This window comes from Callorhinus ursinus, unplaced genomic scaffold (assembly GCF_003265705.2).
Source record: "Callorhinus ursinus isolate GAN/ISIS: 27379988/994484 unplaced genomic scaffold, GSC_fseal_2.0 scaffold12, whole genome shotgun sequence".
Taxonomy (NCBI): domain Eukaryota; kingdom Metazoa; phylum Chordata; class Mammalia; order Carnivora; family Otariidae; genus Callorhinus; species Callorhinus ursinus.
Window position 1 is genome coordinate 77,619,789 of NW_027397074.1, and position 22,283 is coordinate 77,642,071.

Genomic DNA, 22,283 nt, shown 5'->3' on the forward strand with positions numbered 1-22,283 from the left:
TCAGAGAAGCTGTCATCTCCAAATTAGCTTTCCCTATGGCCTTTTCGTCAAGGGACAAGAAATTAATAAGAAAGTGAAGTTAGGAGTTCCTTAAAGCTGATTCCTATGTAGCCTGCCAGAACTAGAACAATAAGGAAATAAATCCATCATGAAATATATCCTTTCACTCAGGGCTGAGCACTTATCTATTTATAATTTCACTTCAGATACTGCTTGGGGGCTAGAGAGAGGTCAGGGGAACACTCACCCAGCTAAGTGTAAATAGGGTAAAAAATAAAAATAAACAGGATAAGAAAACAATGTTGGTGTCAGGACACAAAAATGCTACCATATTGATGATGTGGGCAGAGAGGAAACTCTCAGCCAAATGTCAGAAGGAGGTTAAATAATAAAAAATGGCATTCACCTATAGACAATTCTTAAATTACAACCAGGCACTCATCCAAACTTAGCACAATCTCACACAAAGGAGAAGGGAAGGTGTTCACAGAACATAATAGAGATGGGGCCATGAGGGAGAAGCTATCTGTACAATCAGGTGCACCATAGGGTCAGTAAATGGTCAACCCCAGGAAATTATAAGGCATGAACCACGTTCTAGAACAAGGAAGTCAGAGTATATATTTAAATAACCAGAGGGACAGGTATTTACTATAAAAGTCAGTTTATTTTCCCTTCCTGTGTTTCATATTTTCCCTTTTTTTGTCAGTAATGAGGAATTAACTGATTGGAAATCTCCTTGATTAAATAACATTAACAAGTTCATAAATTTACACACCACATTTTAGAGTATAAAGCAAGAAGCTGAAAAATATTCCCTAACCCAACACAAATTAGGCAGCCCTCCAAATTGCACATTTTCCCGCTAGTTCGTGTCCATAATTTAAAATACATATACAGAATGACCTAAAAATGTTGGGATAATTAGTATAGAATTCACAGCCTTGAAGACATACATGCTACAAACTTCTAAAGAATAGACACCTAGTCCCCAGGCCCTGGTAACCCATTAATGTGATTCAAGGTCACATACTTAACCCGTACTAGGACAAAAGGTGTTTCCTCTGTCTCTAATTCTAGTCTTCTGCTGAGGTAACTCAAGGAACCCGGTTGTGAGAAAGATCAATTCTCTGAAAACAGGGCTAAGCAGATTAGCGTCCTAGTGGATCCTAATGTTCCCAGAGAGCAAATCTGGGGTTGAGTACTTCGGTTGTGAGCTACCCCTTGGAATGTGCATGACAACTGATGATGTACCTTATGGTCCTTGAACGGAAGACTGAGTACTTCCAGGAGTCGAAGTTAATTGCGAACGAAGAGAGAAGAGAACAAGCTGACAATAATTTGAAGGCATTTCTGCTTCTGGAGCTGATTAACTTTAAATCAGATACAGAGTGCCTGAGCCAGTCACCATGTAGTGTGATTTTTCCCACCACAGTTAACAAAGGGATTCTTTGTCCAAGGCAGGCTTATGCTTGATCCAGCTTGAGCACTCTACCAGGATTTGAGGCTTCAAAGATGAGCCGCTCTCGGCAAACTCATTATCAAAGCAAAATCCAATGATCCAATGAGCCCATCATTGATGCAAACCATGTGCAACCGTCTCGTGGCCACTCAACTGTCCAGGCTGGAGAATTAGGGTCCAAGTCCAAGACAGTATTTCAGGTTAAAAGGGTAAATCTCAACGGGCCAAATAAAGAGGTTGGCAGACTCACAGGCCATTCAGTACATTTATGAAGCAACAAAGAAAATCATCCACAATAACTCACGTAGTGCAGAAAAACAGCCCAGCCTTCACCACTGGTCAGCATCTCAAGTGGCTGACATTGTTGAAAGAGGCTTGACAATCTGAGGTTTTGTTGGAGCTCTTAAGACAACCCCCAAGAGGGTGAATCAGAAGAAATAATAGTCCTGACGTGTCTTCCATTGTTCTTCTCTTCTCTTCTTCTCTTCTGGCAACACTCACTCACTCAATATATGAGCTTGTCGCCTTTGCATAAGATAGCAGATTTCCCTCACTATTAATGGCGAGATAAATAAAATTGTACAACTTGTCTGTGAAGAGAAAAAAGCATTAAATATGCACTGACAATTTAATTAACTCTGTTAGAGCATCAGGTTTTGAACGTAATAATGAACGTGGACTACTGCATTCATTTCGACTTCGTACAAAGATGACTCGATCTTTTCTAATGAATTAGAAAACAATTTTGAAAATCAAGGTATTTTTTTTAAAAAACTTAATGTTACATAGTCTCCAGAAAAAGAACTAAGGTACACAAAATTAAATAATTTGCCATAGGTAGAGCAAAAAATTGGTACTAGAGCTCACTTTATTTATTTTTATTTATTTTTTATTTGTTTAAGTAATCTCTGCACCCAATGTGGGGCTCAAACTCATGACCCCAGGACCAAGAGTGACATGCTCTGACTGAGCCAGCCAGGCGCCCCTGGAGCTCACTTTAAAAAGAGTGCTTCTCATAATAGATCCAGTTTTCTTTCTAGTACAATTTCTTGTATGATCACACAGCAGGTTCATCAGGAGACATTTCCCTCTATTTAGCACAGATGTCAGAATAGGAACACAGAGACATATGGCCCAGTCTTTAGAAGCTGGAAGGCAGTTAGGCAGAAGCAGCATCCTTTGTGATAGCAGAATACATAGCCTTAAGGCAGCTCCAGGGAATTCGGGCGCTGAACTCCTGGGCTCCTTGGACAAGGCTGGAGGACCATGGCTGGACTTGGGGTGCTTGAGGCTGTCTCCAATTAGGATGTACTAGATTTAGGGATGGGATACAAAATGCATCCCCTCGTGGATGAAGCTGTCACCAGACTCTCTCAAGTAGACCTATCTTGAGTACCATCTCACCAATAATGTAGGAGGGGAGGTCACATACTTATTCAACAGAGAGCAACATTTTAAAAGTATAAGGCCTTGCTCTGAATTGGCTATTTCCCAGAAAGTACACAATTCTAGCCAAGAATGTTAAAGGCATGACAAATATTTTCTCAAGAGACTCTCTTCATTTTAGAACCTACATACCACAGTGTTAATTATAGCAATGCTTCTTTTTGAGCCCGATGTTGCTTGGTGTATGCTGTAATTTCCTTCAGAATTCCCAAATTATATCTAGCAGCTAGAGAGTACCCCAGAAGAGTACACCGAGTAATACTTTCAGTAAGTCTCTCACCACTTTTTCTAGAATTATAAATGACAATACTCATTAGGCTCAGGTCAAGGGCAAACTAAAAACCCGTTCCCACCTTGAAAAAAAGAACGTATCTTTTAGACTCATGACATGTTCCTTTTCACAAAAGGGTCATCAAGAGCAATCAGCAATTGTGCTGATTTAAAAAGTGATCTAACTAAATGCTTTGAACTAAATTCATAAGAAAAACCAGGAGTTAAAAAAGGCACACGCTCACTTACCATGAGAATGAAAAAGTAGAACACCCACATCCATCCCAGATTGTCCTGGATCAAAGACACTAAATACTACAAGGGAGAAAAAGAAATTACAATATAATCCTTTATAAATTAATCAAACGAAGTAGCTGAAAGGTAGATTAAACACAGCTCTTCCAGAAAATGAGAAGGGAGTTAGGATTTGTAGAATGGTTTTCAGTTTGCAAAGCTTTCACGTGCATGTTCCTACTTAAAAGATATCTGGCCTTCCTCTTGTAAGCTGGCAGAGTCCAAGTACAAACACTGCAGAAGAGATGACAGGACTTTAAGGTTTATTTTTATTCACTTTGCTAATAAGAGAGGAAGATGAACATCCTCAAGCCATTTCTGTTTAATCCTTCTTTCTTCCAATGAAAGGTAGTATAATTGATGCTTTTTTCTTTTTTTTTTTTCAAGATTTTATTTATTTATTTGACAGAGAGAGACGCAGCGAGACAGGGAACACAAGCAGGGGGGGTGGGAGAGGGAGGAGAAGCAGGCTTCCCGCCGAGCAGGGAGCCCGATGCGGGGCTCGATCCCAGGACCCCAGGGCCATGACCTGAGCCGAAGGCAGACGCTTAACGCCAGGCGCCCCTAATTGATGCTTTTAAAAACAGTTTGTCTTTTAAGCATGTTGCCCACTTTTCAATGGTGTTATTTAGACTCAGAGGATTTCTATACGGCTTTAACATTCTACAACAAATTCTTTTACTTTATTTCAATCACCGAAAAGAATCTAATAGCATTTAACCCATTTTCTTTTTCTATTATGATAAAATATATATAAAATTGGCCATTTTAACCATTTTTAAGTGTACAATTCAGAGGCATTATGTACATTCACAGTGTTGTACCACTATCACCACTATCTATTCCCAAAATTTTTCATCACCCTAAACACTAAGGCTGCATCCATTAAGCAATAACTCCCCACCACTCCCTCTTCCCAGCCCCCGGTAACCTAGGAGAATTTGCCTGTTCTAGAGATTTCATGCTCAGTGGAGTCACACAATGTTTGTCCCTTTGGGCCTGGCTTACCTCACTCAGTGTACTGTCTTCAAGGCTGCGGCACATGTTGGAATAGCATCCCTTTCTATGGCTGGATAATATTCCACGCTGTGGACATGCCACCTTTTGTCTGTCCTGTCATCAGCTGCTGAACATTTGGTTTGTTTCAGCCTTTTGGTTATTATGAATAACGCTGCTGGGAACACTGGTATATATATGTATGAGTCCTGTTTTCAGTTCTTTAAGGTATATTCCTAGGAATGGAACTGCGGGGTCACATGGTAATTCCATGTTTAACTTTTTGAGGACCCACCAAAGCATTTTCCACAGCAGCTGCACCAGTTTACATTCCCACCAGCAATGTAAGAGATCCACTTCCCCCAGATCCTCATAACTACTTGTTCTTTTCTGTTGTTGTTTGTAAAGTGATAGCCATCCTAATAGGTGTGAAGTGGTATCTCACTGAGGTTTTGGTTTGCATTTCCCTAATAACTAAGGATGTTGAGAATCTTTACAGGTGTTTATTGGCCATTTGCATATATTTGTCATGAAGATTTATCCCTATAATTTCTTCTAAGAGTTTTTATAGTTTTAGTTCTTAAAGTTAGGTTTTGATCCATTTTGCGTCAATTTTTGTCTACGCTGTAAGGCAAGGGGTCCACCTTCATCCTGCGTGTGTGTATATCCAGCTTCCCCAGCATGATCTGGTGAGGAAACCATTCTTTCCCCATTGAATAGTCTTGGCACCTTTGTCAAAAATCAACTGACCAGGGCGCCTGGGTGGCTCAGTTGGTGAAGCATCTGCCTTCGGCTGAGGTCATGATCCTAGGGTCCTGGGATGGAGCCCTGTGTTGGGCTCTCCGCTCAGTGGGAAGCCTGCTTCTCCCTCTCCCTCTGCCTGCCACTCCCTCTGCCTGCCACTCCCTCTGCTGTGCTCTGTCTCTCTCCCTCTGTCAAGTAAATAAATAAAATCTTTAAAAAAAAAATCAACTGACCACAGATGTGAGAGTTTACCCATGTTCTTCCATCACACACTACCAGTGAAACTTATAAGCAGAAAAAAATTAAAGCAAAATGAGTGAGTGATGTAGCCTAGATTACATAATGGAAAGCAAAAAAGCAAAGGTCTAGTCACCGGTTAAAGGGCTCACAGCAGCGCTCCCAAGTCTTTCTGCCACTTTATCTTTCTTTTAAACAGTTTTATTGACATACAATTTATATAACATAAAATTCACCCATTTAAAGTATACAACTCAATATTTACAGAATTGTGCAACTTTTACCATAATGTAATTTTAGACCATTTCTATCACCCCCTACCAAAAGAAATGTTCTACCCATCAACAGTCACTCTGTAGATCCACCTGACCCCAGGCAACCACTAATCTAATTTCTTTCCCTATAGACTTGCCCATTTTGGATATCTCATATGAATGAAATCATTTAAGTACATGGTCTTTTGTAACTGGCTTCTTTCACTTACATACTATTTTTCAGGTGCGTCCACGTAACATCTATCCACTTTTAAGTGCCAGATACCCTCTTCAAATGCCAAATACTACTGCATCATATGAATACACACATTCTGTTTATCTGTTCCTCAGTCGATGGACATCTGGGTTTTTTCTACTTTTTAGCTGTTATGAGTAATCCAGCTATGAACATGTATGTGTTCAAGTGTTTATGTGGACATTTGTTCTCATTTTCCTTGGATAGATACCACAATTTAATCTTACTGAGACCCTACTATGTGTCAAAAACATACTAAGCCATTGGGACCACAAAGATCAAGGAAACAGTTCCTGTTCTCAAGGAAATGCAGAGTCTGGCACAGATATACCAGTAAATGCGATGCACCGTGACAAGCACTCTATTAGAGGTAGGCATCAACCGCTATGGAAACCAAGAGAGAAACAAACATTTTTCTTGTGAAGTCAAGGGAAGGTGGGGAAAAAAGCTGTTCAGGGTAAATCAGGAGAGCCGGGACAAGGCTCATCAAGTTTCTAATATTAAGTCATAGAGTTTGGAATCTCATACCCCACGCAATGGGAAATTAGTCAAAAATCAATATGAAGAGGAATGAATAAAGCTAACAATGATTTACTCCGGATCCCGTTTCCCCAACCACCAAAGTGAGCCTAATGCTGACCCAAGTTCATAGTTAGGGATCCAAATACTGGCAGGTGAGACATTCCAAATACAAATAAACTCCTTGAGGGACGCCTGGGTGGCTCAGTCGGTTGAGTGTCTGCCTTCAGCTCAGGCCATGATCCCAGGGTCCTGGGATGGAGTCCTGCATCAGGCTCCCCATTCAGCGAGGAGTCTGCTTCTCCCTCTGACCCTCCCCTTTCTCATGCTCTCTCTCTCTCTCAAATAAATAAAAATCTTAAACAACAACAACAACTAAATTCCTTGAAATGCTCATTATATAACCCACCCATTTGATTAATGAAAAAAACATCAGGGAGAAACGACTACTGAGAATACAGTGATATCAGAAAAGGATGCCCAATACAATCACCCCTTACCCTTTATATAAAGACCTCTGAACTGGTAGCCAACAGCATTTTTGGTTCCTACTCCAGCACACAATCAAGTAAGCACATTTCTCCTACTTTTGCTAGGTTTTTTTTTTTCCCTCTTCAGTCTCATAATCAAGTACGCTAAGCTTGATATATCAACCCTATCAACCATTCATTCTAGAGCCACTCAACAGATATGAGCACAACTACTGTGTGCCAGACACCGTCCTATGTACTGGGGCTACCATGGGACACAATAACAAATAAATATATAACATATGGCTGGGTAGTGATAAGCATGAAGATGGCTTATTTTCCTCAATACTTGCTCTCTCGTTAACCACCAGCAATCAGACATTGGTGATCTATCCCCACAGAGCAAGCAAAACAGCAATATTCAAGGCCGGTAATGACCTGAGTGTCGAAACTAAGAGACTTTTTTCTTCCATTCTCCTTCTCTGGCCCCTCTACACCTCTGATCTCACTGACTAGCACCTCCCCTTGCCTACACGGCACTGCTGACTTCCTATGTCTTTGACCACTGGGCAACCCCTGAGGTTTTGCCTCTATTTTCTTTGCCCATTAAACATCTCATTAACTTCCAAAGTTTCATCTATTTTATCTATGCAGATGATTCTCTGATCCTTCTTTTTGCAAAATTAGCCCTCAATGACCTGGAAAGGTATACCCTAGAAGAGGCATGAGTCGCAACTGTCCCAAGGAAGAGAAGGCTGAATTTAAGCCTTTGAGTAGTTCTGACTACTTACTGTAGCCCAATCTTAGCCTAGACAATCTCAAGTTTAGAGTGGATAAGAATCACCAGGAAGGCTTGTTGAAACACAGATCTCCAGGTTCTAATTCAGCAAGCCTGCAGTAAGCTCAGTGTTCCATACTTTAATGAATAACCCAGATGATTCTGACACAAGACATTTATGAATCTCCCTTTGAGACACAGTCATTGGAAGCAGAGAAAGTGACTCCGAGCAGCTGCCGAATCCGTGGCAATTTCTGGTAGAGATCCATGAGAAGAACTTGTGTGTCTGGTATGAGAGAGGAGATAGGGTGTGCATGCCAGGTGGGGGATAATGAGAAGCATGTGCCTCACGGCCCCTCGGAGTGCCAAGTTCAGGCTGCGTAGAAGGGAGTAGCAAACTGGGACTGAGGATCTGTCTTATGAGATGTCAGCTTATTTCCAGACGGGAAGAATCTGGAAATAAAAGTGGGAAGAAGAAACTAAAAAAATGTAGAGGGACCTTCCACATTAGGTCCCGTTAGCTGACCTCAAAGAAGATTAGAAACCTAAGGCTTACAGAAAAGTATATTACGCAGAACGAGAGTGCCACCTACTGTGGCCCAGAGGGCAGGTGTAAATTCTCCCACCACCGAGAGACTACTCACCACTCAATTTCAAGCCCTCTCTTGTTCCCCTCACCTGGCCCACCGCAGCTCCAATGCTTCCAGTTCCATCAACAATTCCTGTGACGGTCGCCAAAGCCTCACTGCTCCCTTGGATCAACTCTTGGCGACCCAGGTCCGCAGAAATAGCAGAGCTAATCATGTTAGAAGGTCCACCAATAAAAAATCCTGAAGTCATAAACAAAACAGGTTCTCATTAAAACATTATTCATCACACCGCTAGAAATCTACTGGACAAGACAACTCTTATCCCAACCTTTTAATCAATATGTTGGAGAGAAACAGCAAAAGGGGGAGGAAAAAAACAGTAAAGATGAAAACTCTTCCAGATCATGTCATCTTCAAACTAGTTAGCATCCACTTTTCTGAAAGCCCTACTTGAATTATATGATACCCTGGTATATTTTATAAAAACCAAAGATACAGAAAATACAGTGAATATACAGCCTTTCTAATCCTGTAAGGACTGCATTCATCAATAACTAATTACTAATTACACTTGCTGTCAACTTCTACTGTGGTAGAGTTGTATCAACTGAGTATCTGACTATCCAAATTCAACCACACACATTGAAAAAAAAGAGAGAAGAGAAAAGGCTCTGTCATCTGACAGACGGTTCTATCAGCCACTGCTCCCCACGAGGCTGTCTGAGGACTGAGCAGGAATTGGCCCACGTGACTCCGTTCACTTGGGTAGAATGAGTTCCATGTCACGTATCATGAGCAGCTCTCACTAACCTGAGTAGGATCTAAAGTTTAAAAATAATCTTTCTATACCGTGGTCCCTAATTACACTTAACTGTTTCATCTGGTGCTCACATGGAGAAATACTGACCAATTCCAACATAGTTGGAAAACCTTTTTTTTTTTTTAAGATTTTATTTATTTGACAGAGAGACACACAGCAAGAGAGGGAACACAAGCAGGGGGAGTGGGAGAGGGAGAAGCAGGGTTGCCGCTGAGCAGGGAGCCCAATGTGGGGCTTGATCCCAGGATCCCAGGACCCTGGGATCATGGCCTGAGCCTAAGGCAGACGCCCAACGAACAAGCCATCCAGGCGCCCCAGGAAACCTTTTTGAAAGCTGGTGAATTGGTTTCCAATGTGGCGTCTTCCTAAACCACCTCCAGAAGTAATAAGGGAAGCTGAGGAAGCAATCAAACATTTTAGAAAAATCTCTGTCCAAGGGGACTGCTTCCGTAACAACAGGACTGAAGAAGTCACTTGATAGCAGAGAAACGGAATCTGAATCTGAAGTAGGCAGCTTTCCTTTTACCATCGGAGCTCTTTATAATGAAGGTTTTAGTATTACTCAAACCAAGGGAGCAAATGGTTTCCCTTTCTTCCTTTCTATTTACAGCGGAGCAGTAACAGTATAGTAAAATGGAGCCACACCACATACCTGTAACCGCCATCAGAAGTGCATTAATGGACTTATCGTTCGGAGAACCTATGAGAAAAGACGCAGAAACAGCATGCTGACTTTAAAAGCAGATGGCATCGGCCCCCACTGAACAGCACAGAAAGATCTGGATCTCAGTGACCTCACAGATCACTCCCAGAGACAACAAAGGGATACAACTCTTTCACCGCCTACTCCAACTTTTATTTGTAATGTCTGCCTCTGGCTGGTGCTCAAGCTAATGAGACTTCTAAAAGCTGAAGAAAAACTCTACTCCCATCTCAGCAGCATCTTAAGGGACATATACCAAACCTACTAATTACCATCTTTCCTCTTTTGAAACCCTTTCCCTTTTATTGTTTTATTGGCTCTAATGCTGGCCCTCTGGAGCCTACCCTCAAACAAAGCAGATACACTCCCAAACAAGCTTTTAAACAAACCAACAAAGCAGGAGAGATGCCAGTTTCCTCCCCAACACAAATAAAACTACGTGATGATACTTTTACCAGGCATTTACAGGACAATACAAAGGTCTCGTATCAACCTTTGTAGCTGGTCTCAAGCATCTCTCCGGGGCTGATCACTGACTCATGGCAAATGCCTTAGTCCTGAGAGATCAGAAAAATAATTCAGTTGCAAGGGAATACTCACGGCTATATCCAACGAGGGACCCAACAGCCAGAAGCAGACTGAGAGCTAAAACTGGTGCTCTCTTCTGTAATATGTCCGAGATGAAACCTTGCAAAGTCCCACCTGCAAGTACCAAGAGCGCATGACAAGCAAAATTGTTTATGATTTAGCTCAGTTTATCTGAAGCTTGTTCTCCACGTACTCTCTCCCTGCTAGCAGGATCCTGACACTGGTCTACCCAAAAAGATAGCTGACTCTCCCAAACAAGCTTCCTCCACAGCTTCCTTTAAGGAAGATTACCTGACTGTTAATGGCCATGAAGGCTGATAGGAACAGGACACCATGAATCACACAGCAAAATAAGGAAAAAGGAAAAAAATCATCAAAACCACCCACTGTCCCTTGCTGTTCTCACTTCTCAAACCAGGCTTTTCCTGATTTTTCTGCTTTTTATTTTATTTTATTTTATTTTATTTTATTTTATTTTATTTTAGAGAGAGAGCCCGTGCATGTGCAGGAGCAGAGGGATTTTTTTTTTTTTTACGATTTTATTTATTTATTTGACAAAGAGAGAGAGCACAAGCAGGGGGGTGGAAGAGGGAGAAGGAGAAGCAGGCTCCCTGCTGAGCAGGAAGCCCCATACAGAAGCTCGATCCCAGGACCCTGAGATCATGACCTGAGCCAAAGGCAGATGCTTAATCGACTGAGCCACCCAAGCGCCCCAGAGGGAGAGAATCTTAAGCAGGCTCCATGTTCAGCACAGGGCCCAACACGGGGGCTCAATCTCACGACTCTGAGATCATGACCTGAGCCAAAATCAAGAGTCGAACGCCTAACGGACTAAGCCACCCAGGCACCCCTCTGCTTTTTATTTTAAAAGATGATTCATTAAAGACCATGCCTCACAGGCTGTTAGTGGAGGCCAATAAATGTTCACTAAAATTAAATGCAGTGATTATGATTTGGTGATAATGAACAGGTCAGGATCTTTAGAAAGAGGTAATGTGAATCCTTTAAGCAACAAGGTCACATTTAGATGCAGCCACATTTTGAGCAATAGGGGCTATGGGACATCTGGTACATCCTCATTGGACAGCAGGACCCAGAAGTATGGTCAGGTCTAACAGTGGCAGCCTCACCTTTGGCTCTGTATCTAAGAATAAGGGCAGACAAGGTCAAGTACAGTAACAGCGTATCACCTGAGGACTCACTGCTCTCAGGTGCTCAGGGCAGCTTAGCCTTAGCACAGTTCTAAATCCAAACATTACAGAAAGGATGTTATGATTTTGCCATAGCCCTATAGGTAACACCCAATAAAATGCACTCTGTACAACGGTCTTATTTTAGAGTTTCTTAGGTACTTGTTTATGCTTCCAGCCATAGCAAAAAGTCACTATTAAAATCTGCTGTGTGCAGTGGAACAGTTGCAAAATACTCACAGAAATTAATACCCACTATTATTCCTACCTCTAGGATCTGACAAAATCTATACACTAAGCTAGTATTTTCCCTTCTTTGACTGTGGGTGGTAGGGAAGTTGGGAAGTAGATAAAATGAACACATTCACATTCTAACTTGGATCTCTGGCATACAATTAGCTTTAGATCTAAGATATCACTGAAAGTGTGCGAAAGGGTTACATTTAAAGAGATGGCAGAGGGAAACATCCCTGTGCTTCCCAACACAAAAGAACTGATCCATAAACAAAGAACCGAGAAAAAAAGAGCCCTATAAATCACAGGGCTGCCGTGGGCTGGCTCTTCCTTTCCACGGATTCTTTTTTTTTTTTTAAGACTTTAGCTGTTTCCTGGTAGGACGGTTTAGGAAAAATGGCTGTGGACTAAGTAACAAAACTTTAAACGATGTCAGATTTCATAACCCAGTAAAATATTACCAGTGACTAACTCTCTTCATAGAAAAAGATCACTTGGCATTACCTATAATTCCTCCAACATCGTACCAAATGGACAACTTGTCAGCTTCAGCCTCCTTCCATCCAAAGTTGTTACTCAGATAAAAGGGCAACCAGAAGAAGAAGGAGTAATTTACTAACTTCAAGCAGGCGTAGGCCAGTGAGTACTACAAGAAAAACATTCGACTTTCGATGAGGAACAAACAACACAGAAGGACCACAATTCTTAATGTAATTCAAAACCAAAACCATACACAGGGGTCTGGGAAGAATAGTACCTGATTTTAAAATTACACACTTCTATAAATTCCCATTTGCCTGAATTCAGCTAGTCTCCCACTTCTCTTTATTATCCCCATTAGCTTCCAGAAAGGCATGTGCAGCAGGCCTCTGGAATAAAAATACACATGACTATTTCTTAATTGTCCCCAGTTTCTTCTCCTTTCAGTTCCCCGGTAGAAGCAAAGCAGTGTTTTGAACCTCAAAGGCAGAGCATACACTCATGTTTCTTTATTTAGACAAAGATAAAAGGTATTCGTACCACTAACTATCATTAACCACAAGCAAAGAAATCCAGTAAACATCACAGCTTTTATTCCAAGCAGCCCCACCTTTTTTGGTTCTTCTACTTCCTGCAAAGTTACCATCATGAACATTGGAGAGCAATGTGACGAAACTATAGTTCCAAGGTCTAAGAAAAGCAGCGACTTTAGAACTACTTTCACATTATGGTTTCCAAAAGCCTTGTATTCCAACATCCAGTGGAAAAGCAAAAAGTATCTTTGCTGAGTCAGAAATCAAAGAGCATGACCATCCTGGGCCTTGTGGCTCTGCTTGGAGGACTAAAAGTGGCAGTGGTGCTAAGACTCCTATATTCAACACGTTATTACCAGGGACTCCTGACATTTAGCATCAAAGGAAAAAGGGGGAGGAACAGAGAGGCTGACTTCAAAGGGTGTCTGGAGAGTATATTCTTTTCCCGGGAGCGGCCAGTTACTGCCTAGGTATCACTTGTTGTAAAACAGCTTCCCTGGCAGGGCAACGGCCGCCCCCTAGAGAGCTGAGTCCCAATCATGAGGGCATTTTGTCCAGACAGCCTGCTCCAGGGACAAAGGAATTAAGTTAACTCCGTTTTCTCTGCATCCCTGCCCGAGTCAGGGAACAATTGCTTGTGAAATACAAAGGAGTAGCAAGAGTTTCATATTTAGTCACAACAGATGTAAGGTCTGTCCCAGAAAGGAAGTGATTACCAGCAGACTATTTTAACAACTACTCAAAAATCACTAATCTTTAGCCTAAGAACAGGCCTCAAGGACCTTGCATTCCGCTTATATATTGTCTTTTGGCTACAGAACTGCGGCAACGTACACTTACATTCTCACTCACACTTCACTGTCTGTCTGCAAATGTCGGTCCTCTCAGCCTGGGGGCACAGGCAGAGGGGGCTAGTAAGCACGCAGACTCTGAAGCCAGCTGAGGGGTGACATTTGTAAAGCACCATTAGACAATAAAATGAACAAAACCAGGTGCTTATTCACAATCCAGGAGCTCAGCGTTAGAGACCCCGGGGCAGACGGGGTTACTCTCTGCCCCATGGGAAGGAGGCACCGAGGACACAGGGATGGGCTGCGCGACTTACCCCAGGCCCTAGAGAGGCTTAATGGTGAGCTGGACAACACCCTAGGCCTCCTAACTTCCACTCCCGTGCGGGCACGCCCCAAACATCAAGACAGAAAAACTGCAGCAGAAGGGACTTAGTTCAGACATTAGTAAATTCTCCTGACCGCAAAGGTTTTGGAAACACTGGAACGCATCACCAAGAAATATTGTTGGGAGTACTGTGTTCTGCACCTTTTAATAAAAGGGCAAACAATTTTTTTCTAGAATGATAATACAGGCAAATAAGGCAGACTTAAATGAACCATTCAAAACCCCTCTTGGTCACATATAATTCTATACTACTTCAACAGGCCAAAAAGAACGTATTTAAGAACACTAATTTTGCCTTCTTACTTGAATGCAGGGTCAGGGTCAGCAAACTAGAGCTCACGGGCCAAACCTGCCCACACCCCTTTGTTCCATACCATCCAGGGTTTCATGTGTTCTACAGATGTGAGTAGCTGTGGTAGAGACTGTATGACCCGCCCCCCCCTCCCCCCCGGCCTCCCCGAGGCTGAACACATTTACTATCTGGCTCTTCACAGAAAAGGAACACTAACTCTGCATTAGAACGCAGATAAAATTTCAAGTCGTGGTCTCCCCAGACACAAGCTGAGGGGCACTATACAATATTCCTCTGAACGTGTATTCCTAAAATAAGGTATCAAGGAGAAGCTAAACACTTCAAGATGCTTTATCGCAGGTAGAGCTAATATCCAAGCTATAATATCTCATGAGTTGTGGTAAGGAGATCTGAACAGTCCTTACCGGTATAACTCCAGGAAGACAACAGGCCTGATAAAAGCTTATTGCCTTGACCTGGGTAACAGTACTGCCTTCTTGGATGGAATAATTAGGCTCATATTCGTCTTCGTTTTCAGCGCCATTAATCAATGGCCTGTGTGAGTCTTCTTCGAAATTTTCTTCTGCCTCGATACCTGGGAGACCTAAAACAGTAAGAGCCACGATTTATAGAGTGCCTTCTGGATGCCTGGCACTGTGCAAGGTGCTTTGTATGTATCATTACTCATGGGGTCGAGATTATTTTTATCTCCACTTTACAGAAGAAGTAACTAAGGTTCAAGGCCAAAGTCAACCAAAGTTGATTAAGGTCACATAGCTAATAAGCAGCAAAGTCAGGACTCTGATTCTACTTTACTAACTAGATTCAAAGCAATGCTTTTTCAACGACATTATACTACCTCTATTACATTTAAGAAAACATTAATAACACACAATTAAACTAACATGTCTCTTCAATAACACGCAAAAGATGGAATTGTACATCTATTTGCTTCTGTGGTTTTGCTTGTATGTAACCACAGGTAAGTATCAACTAAATTCCTTTTATGAAGGGAGAGAAATCTGTCTGAAGAAGTGAAATGAGAAATAGATCATGCTAATTTCCAGTCAGTGTCTCAATTACAAAGCTCATTTGCAAATGGAGAGTTTTCCCTGAATCTAGAAAGGCGAGCCTCACTCCCCTCAAACGTCTGCAGCTGCGCCCAGTCAGCCAACCGGTGTCCGCGGAACACAAACAGCAAATACCACTCCTCCAACCCCCTGAAAGGAGCTCACAGTTCTCCTAGGGAACAAGAGACCGGCCGTGCTGGCCTCAGGTTTCTCTTCGCCCATAACAGTAAGACGTGTTGAACAGAAGGGACAGCTCCTCCTCACCAATTTCTTCTGGTGACACCAGGAGTCCAAAGAAGATGACGATCCCACCAGCAAACTGCACAGCCGCTGTCACCAGAAAGGCATACTGGAGAAGAGGAGAGAGGTGTTGTTTGCACACCTGGGATACTGCTTAGAGCACACCCACTAGAAGCACGTGTGGGGAAGGCGGGGGATCGGGTGGGAAGAAGAGGGCGATGGGGAAGGAAATGAGCACTGAGTGCTCAGGCTGTGCCAGGCACGGAGCTGTTTCACTTGTGTTTTCCACGCATTTTCCCCCGGAGGCTCAGAGAGGCCAGTTAAGGTCCCAGGGACAGTGAGTGGTACCACCACAACTGTGAAGTCAGGACTGGCTCCAAAACCTCATTCTCTGTCCCACAGAGCTTCCCACAAGAGACACTATCTGCCCTCGAAACTATTCTATCCAGTTGAGGGGATTAAACAATACACCAAACCATAGTACAAGGCATCAAGTAGGCGAATAAAGGGGAAGGCCCAGTCCTAATAAGAAACACAAATCGAAGGAAACAGCTAAACATCCTGGCGCAGCAACACGGTGTCTTCAGGAAGAGCTGAAAAGGCAACTTACGGTCCGTCCCAGCACACCTGAAGCAAAGGGACAGGGTGCGAATGAGAGAGAAAGCCTCCCGCGGGGTCAAAGCGGGGGCTTCTGCTAAGGGACAGCCAGGAATAAAACTGCTAGGAAAGGGTGAGATCAAGATTAAAGAACCTCAAAAGCCAGGCTGCACAGCGGAATTTTATTTAATAGGGAATGGGCCCTGATATGGACATAAATTTCTGGAAAACACAGTGACAAAATTAGTGTTTCCAGAAGCCAAATCTGGGAGCCGCACTTGAACCAAAATTCCCATCTGAGCCCAATTAGTACAATCCAGACGCAAAGCCAAAAAGCCCGGAATAAAGGTGACTGGGAATACAGGAAGGACTTCTCGTTGAGCCAAACTCGACCAAAATTCTTCTGAGACCAAACACCTGGTGAACTATTTCAAAATTTATCTACTTTTATTTTTTAAAAAGATTTTATTGATTTATTTGACAGAGAGAGACCCAGCGAGAGCGGGAACACAAGCAGGGGGAGCGGGAGAGGGAGAAGCAGGTTTCCCGCTGCTGAGCAGGGAGCCCGATGCGGGGCTCGATCCCATGACCCTGGGACCACGACCGGAGCCGAAGGCAGCCGCTTAACGACTGAGCCACCCCGGCGCCCCAATTTATCTACTTTTTAAAAGAGCAACTACACTTACTTTTAATTATTTAGGGTTTTGAATACATCACACTTCCACATGATCCAAGCAACAAAAAGTGGATGGATAGTAAAATCTCTCCCTCCCACCTCTTCCCCCGTCCACTTAATCCCCATTTCCCTAACATATAACCATTGCTGTTATTTGATTTCTACTTCCCAGAGACTGTTTTAGAAATACAGTCCAATACAAATATATACTCTGATTCTTCCTCCATTTTACAAAAATGGCATCGTTCAGCACACACTGTTCTGTACCCTGGCTTGCTTCACTTAACAAACCTTGGAGAACTTTCCCTATCAGGACCCAGAGCACTTCCGAATTCCACTTCACAGCTGTGCCACCTTCCCTTGCACAGATGTGTCACACTGTGTCTCCCTCCTGGTTCACATTTGTAACCAGTTTTTTGCTCTTACAAACAACACTGAAATAACCACGTAGATACATCACTTTGTACACGTGGAAGTATATTCACCCGTGGGATTAATTCATGGAGGTGGACAGCTCGGTTAGAGCAGGTGTCATTTTGATAGACAGTCTCAGACTGACTCCAAGAGGGGTCAATCCTCATAAGCACAAAATGGTATCAAGTTTATAGATTCTTACCAATATAATAAGTATACAGCATAGTTTCTTTCTTCTCTTTTTCTTTCTTTTTTACAGTGTAGTTTTAATTTGCATTTCTCCACCAAATAACACCTAAGCTCCACAGGGCAAAGTTTTTCTTTTTTGGCCAGTGCTCTATTCTCTACTGCCTAGGGGCACTTAGAGAACTGTGATATGTATTTACTGAATGGGACAGTGAATAAGTTACAAATGAAGTGGAATATCTTGTCACCTATTTCAAAGCCATTTCTATTTGAACAACACATTCAAATCCTTTACCTTTCTTTTTGTGTATTGTTGGTCTTCTTATCAATTTGCAGGTCCTCTTTACATATTAGGGAGATTAGCTCTTGATCTGTGACATGAATTGCAAATACTTTTTTCCCACTTGATTATACTGTCTTTAGACTTGGTATTTTTTCCAAGAATAATTTCTGTGTTTGAAATTCTCAGAAGTTTGTCTACTTTTAATATAAGCCTTGCCCCACCCAAACACAGCTCTACACAGTTCTAGATGGCCACAGTATTATTTCCTAAAAAACAAAACATATTATATGTACTCAAGAAAAAGTTAGAAGGAAATACCTACCTCATACCCGTACTGCAGAACAGAAGAAGCTAGGCATGCTCCCAAAATATTGCCCACCGAAGCACAGGCGCTCCAGAGACCAAAAACAACTCCTCGTCTAAGACAGAGAACAGTGACAAACAGAAGACAACAGAATCGGAATGAATTCTGGTGCAGTTCAAATACAAAATGGACAAAACCGTGAAAGTTCACATTCCAAAGAATCAACATTCTATCTTAAGATTTTTTTAAATTATACCCAAATGACAAAACATCAGGTCACTTTAAGATAGCATTAAACTAGGGGTGCCTGGGTGGCTCAGTGGTTGGTTAAGTGTCTGCGTTAGGCTCAGGTCATGATCCCAGGGTCCCAGGGAGTCTGCCTCTCCCTCTCCCCATCCCTGCTCCTGCTTTCTCTCTCTCACTCTCTCTCATGTGCATACTCTCTAATAAGTAAATAAAATCTTTAAAAAAAAAAATAATATTACACTAAAGTTCAATTTCGGGCGCATCACAAGACACTGTTAAGAGAATTTTGAAAGTACGCCACAGAGTAGGAGGAAATATTTGCATATCGCTTATCTAATAAAAGATTCACATCTGGAATATAAAGAACTCTCAAAACTCAGTAATACAAAAACAATCCAGTGGCGCTGGCTGGCTCAGTAGGTGGAGCGTGCAACTCTTGATCTTGGGGTTGTAAGTTCAAGCCCCATGTTGGGTGTAGAGATCACTTTAAAAAAATTAAATCTCGGGGCGCCTGGGTGGCTCAGTCGTTAAGTGTCTGCCTTTGGCTCATGTCATGATCCCAGGGTCCTGGGATCCAGCCCCGAATCGGGCTCCCTGCTCAGTGAGAAGTCTGCTTCTCCCTCTCCCACTCCCTCTGCTTGTGTTCCCTCTCTCGCTGTGTCTCTCTATATCAAATAAATTTTAAAAAAATCTTTAAAAATAAATAATTAAATCTTAAAAAAATCCAATAAAATGTTAAATAGTATGAATGTACAATCATCTCAAGATAAAAAGTTTTTTTAAAAAAAGAAAGTTTTTGAAAAAGAGGCTTCATGCACACAAAAACATGATGCAAATAAACACATAAAAAGGTGTTCAACATCACCAAACATTAGGAAAATGCAAATTAAAACCACAATGCTGTACTACATACCTACTAGGATAGCTAAAAGAGAAAAGACCACATGTATGTGTTGGCAAGAGACACAGCAACTAGAGCCCTTACACTCTGCTGAAGAGAATGTAAAATGGTAAAAACCACTTTGGAAGAGTCCGCCGGTTTCTTTCTTTCTTTTTTTTTTTTAAAGATCTTATTTGAGTCAGAGAGAGAGCACAAGCAGGGGGAGTGACAGGCAGAGAGAGAAGCAGGCTCCCCGCCAAGCAGGGAGCCCGACATGGGACTCAATCCCCGGACCCCGGGATCATGACCCGGGCCGAAGGCAGATGCTTAACCGACTGAGCCACCCAGGCATCCCAACCGAGGTTTCTTAAAAAGATAAACACACACCTACCATATGACCCAGCCATTCCACTTTGACATATTCATCCAAGGAAAATGAAAGCATATGTTCATACAAGGATTTGTACACAAACATTCACAGGGGCTTTATTTGTAATAGCCAAAAACTGACAACAACCCAAATGTTCACCAACAGGTGAAAAGATAAATTGTGATACAATCGATTACTGTTCAGCTATAGAAAGGAATGAACTATCGATGCACACAACATGACTGGGTCTCAGAATAATTACACTGAATGAAAGTAGACAAGAAACAGTATATACTGTCTGATTCTATTTATATAAAATTTGAGAAAATGCAAATTAACCTAAAGTGACAGAAAGCTGATCAACAGTTACCTGGAGATGGCAATGGGAGGGAGGGAGAAGGTAACAGGAAGAGGGAGGAGAGGAACTACCAAAGGGCATGAGGAAACTCTTGGGGGTGATGCATATGCCCATTTTCTTAACTGTGATGGTGGTTTTAAGGATGTATGCAGGCTGAACTTCATCAAATGGTACGTCTTAAATATGTGCAGCTTATTACATATCTTAATAAATCCATTTAAAAAAGAGGGGGGAAGGTAAAGAATCGAGTGGAAGGAAAACTAGCTATTACAACAGTCCTGGAGAAAAATGATTAGTTCTGAACACAGGCAATGGCAGTAGGGCTGGTAAAAGAAAGATGAGTTAATTTGTTTTTTAAAGATTTTATTTTTAAATAATCTCTACACCCAACATGGGGCTCAAACTCACGACCTTGAAATCAAGAGTCACATGCTCTTCCGACTGAGTAAGCCAGGTGCCCCAAATTAATTTTTTTAACATCAAAATTTGTATTTTATTCTATTTGATACATATATATTTATTTTTTAAATGTTTTATTTATTTATTCATGAGAGTCAGAGAGAGAGAGAGAGAGAGGCACAGGCAGAGGGAGAGGGAGAAGCAGGCTCCCCGCAGAGCAGGGAGCCTGATGCGGGACTCGATCCCAGGACTCCGGGATCATGACCTGAGCCGAAGGCAGACGCTTAACCATCTGAGCCACCCAGGCGCCCTGATACATATATTTTTAAATGTGTTTTTTTTTTTATAAGGAATTTCTATACCCCACATGGGGCTCAAACTCATGACCCCGGGATCAAGAGTGACATGCTTTTCTGACAGAGCCAGCCAGGTGCCCCTCTATTAATATCACACTATGTTAAGTCTAGATTATTTAGCTTTTTTTTTTTAAAGATTTTATGTATTTATTTGACAGAGAAAGAGACAGCGAGAAAGGGAACACAAGCAGGGGGAGTAGGAGAGGGAGAAGCAGGCTTCCCGCTGAGCAGGGAGCCCGATGTGGGGCTCGATCCCAGGACCCTGGGACCATGACCTGAGCCGAAGGCAGATGCCCAACGACTGAGCCACCCAGGCACCCCTAGATTTCTTCGCTCCTTAAACATTTTTATAACCTCACTGAGACAGAAGGCGTCTTAGAAGCGAACAGGAAGACAACACAGCAGAGTGAAAAATAGTTTGTTCAGAAGTCCTAGCTCTGCTGCTTCTAGCTGTGCGATCTCAAGCGGGTCACGGCCAGTGTTCTCAACTAGAACATGCTATGCTCCTCACAGCACTGAGCTCAGTGCTATGTGCAAAAGGGGTTGGTACTGCACGAGTGTACATGTTAGTTTGACAAGCCTAAATCTGCTTAAAAACTATGACCCTGGGGGCGCCTGGCTGGCTCAGTCAGCACAGTGTGAGACTCTTGATCTCAGGGTTGTGAGTTTGAGACCCACAATGGGTGTACAGATTATGTACGAATAAAATCTTCTTTAAAAAATAAAAACTATGACCCTGATAAAGGGGCATGATTCATCCGAAGTTAACAGCTTTTTAAGGCAATGTCTTCAACAGATCACTTAATTCCCTGGGGTCCCAACTTTTTCTACCTAGAAAACAAATAATTTGAACTAGATAATCTCTATGTTCTCCCCAGTGTTCAAACGCCCTGCCCTGGTCCTCTAAAATATATAAAACCTAGCAAGAGGGTCCTGGAGGAAAGTGTCAGAAGGTCAGGCTCTGAATAACACTGGCTAACCAAAGACATGATTTGAGAAGAAACTAGTTGAGGGGCACCTGGGTGGTTCATTTGGTTGAGCAGCTGACTATTGATTTTGGCTCAGGTCGTGATCATGGGGTCCTGGGATTGAGCCCCAGGTTGGGCTCCATGCTCAGCAGGGAGTCTGCCATGGAGCCTGCTTCTCCCTCTCCTTTTGCCTCTCCCCTGGCTCATGCTTTCTCTCTCATATAAATAAATAAAATCTTTAAAAAAAAAACGAGGGCCGCCTGCGTGGCTCATCCTGTTAAGCATCTGCCTTCGGCTCAGGTCATGATCCCAGGGTCCTGGGATTGAGCCCCACATCGGGCTCCCTGCTCGGCGGGAAACCTGCTTCTCCCTCTCGCACTCCCTTTGCCTGTGTTCCTGCTCTTGCTGTCTCTGTCAAATAAATAAATAAAATCTTAAAAAAAAAGAAGTCACTAGCACACTGAAGTATAGTCAGAGTATTCTCATTAAGTGGCACTTATTCCACCCGCAAGAAAGTTCACAGGTAAACTTTCATGATGTTACAGATCCTTAGCCAGCAGGCATCATGACTCCCATCATGAAACTAGGGAGGCTGGAAACCCAA

The 22,283-nt window shown here is 42.5% G+C and overlaps 1 protein-coding gene across 8 annotated transcripts in view; it reads right to left on the reverse strand.

Annotated features, from left to right (window-relative positions):
* Positions 1 to 647: 647 nt before the first annotated feature.
* The window catches only part of SLC37A3 (solute carrier family 37 member 3), a 48,393-nt gene continuing 26,757 nt past the window's right edge, over positions 648 to 22,283 (reverse strand). For 6 of the 8 annotated variants that reach the window (XM_025854741.2, XM_025854739.2, XM_073899275.1 and 3 more), the window contains 9 exons: positions 18,121 to 18,217; positions 15,667 to 15,751; positions 14,758 to 14,936; positions 12,356 to 12,497; positions 10,440 to 10,541; positions 9,789 to 9,836; positions 8,405 to 8,556; positions 3,428 to 3,493; positions 648 to 2,052 (listed from right to left, as the gene is read on the reverse strand). In XM_025854741.2, coding sequence (XP_025710526.1) covers positions 1,960 to 2,052; positions 3,428 to 3,493; positions 8,405 to 8,556; positions 9,789 to 9,836; positions 10,440 to 10,541; positions 12,356 to 12,497; positions 14,758 to 14,936; positions 15,667 to 15,751; positions 18,121 to 18,217 — 964 coding nt within the window. In that variant the 3' untranslated portion in view covers positions 648 to 1,959. The other 2 variants (XM_073899277.1, XM_025854745.2) reach the window with 2 other exon arrangements.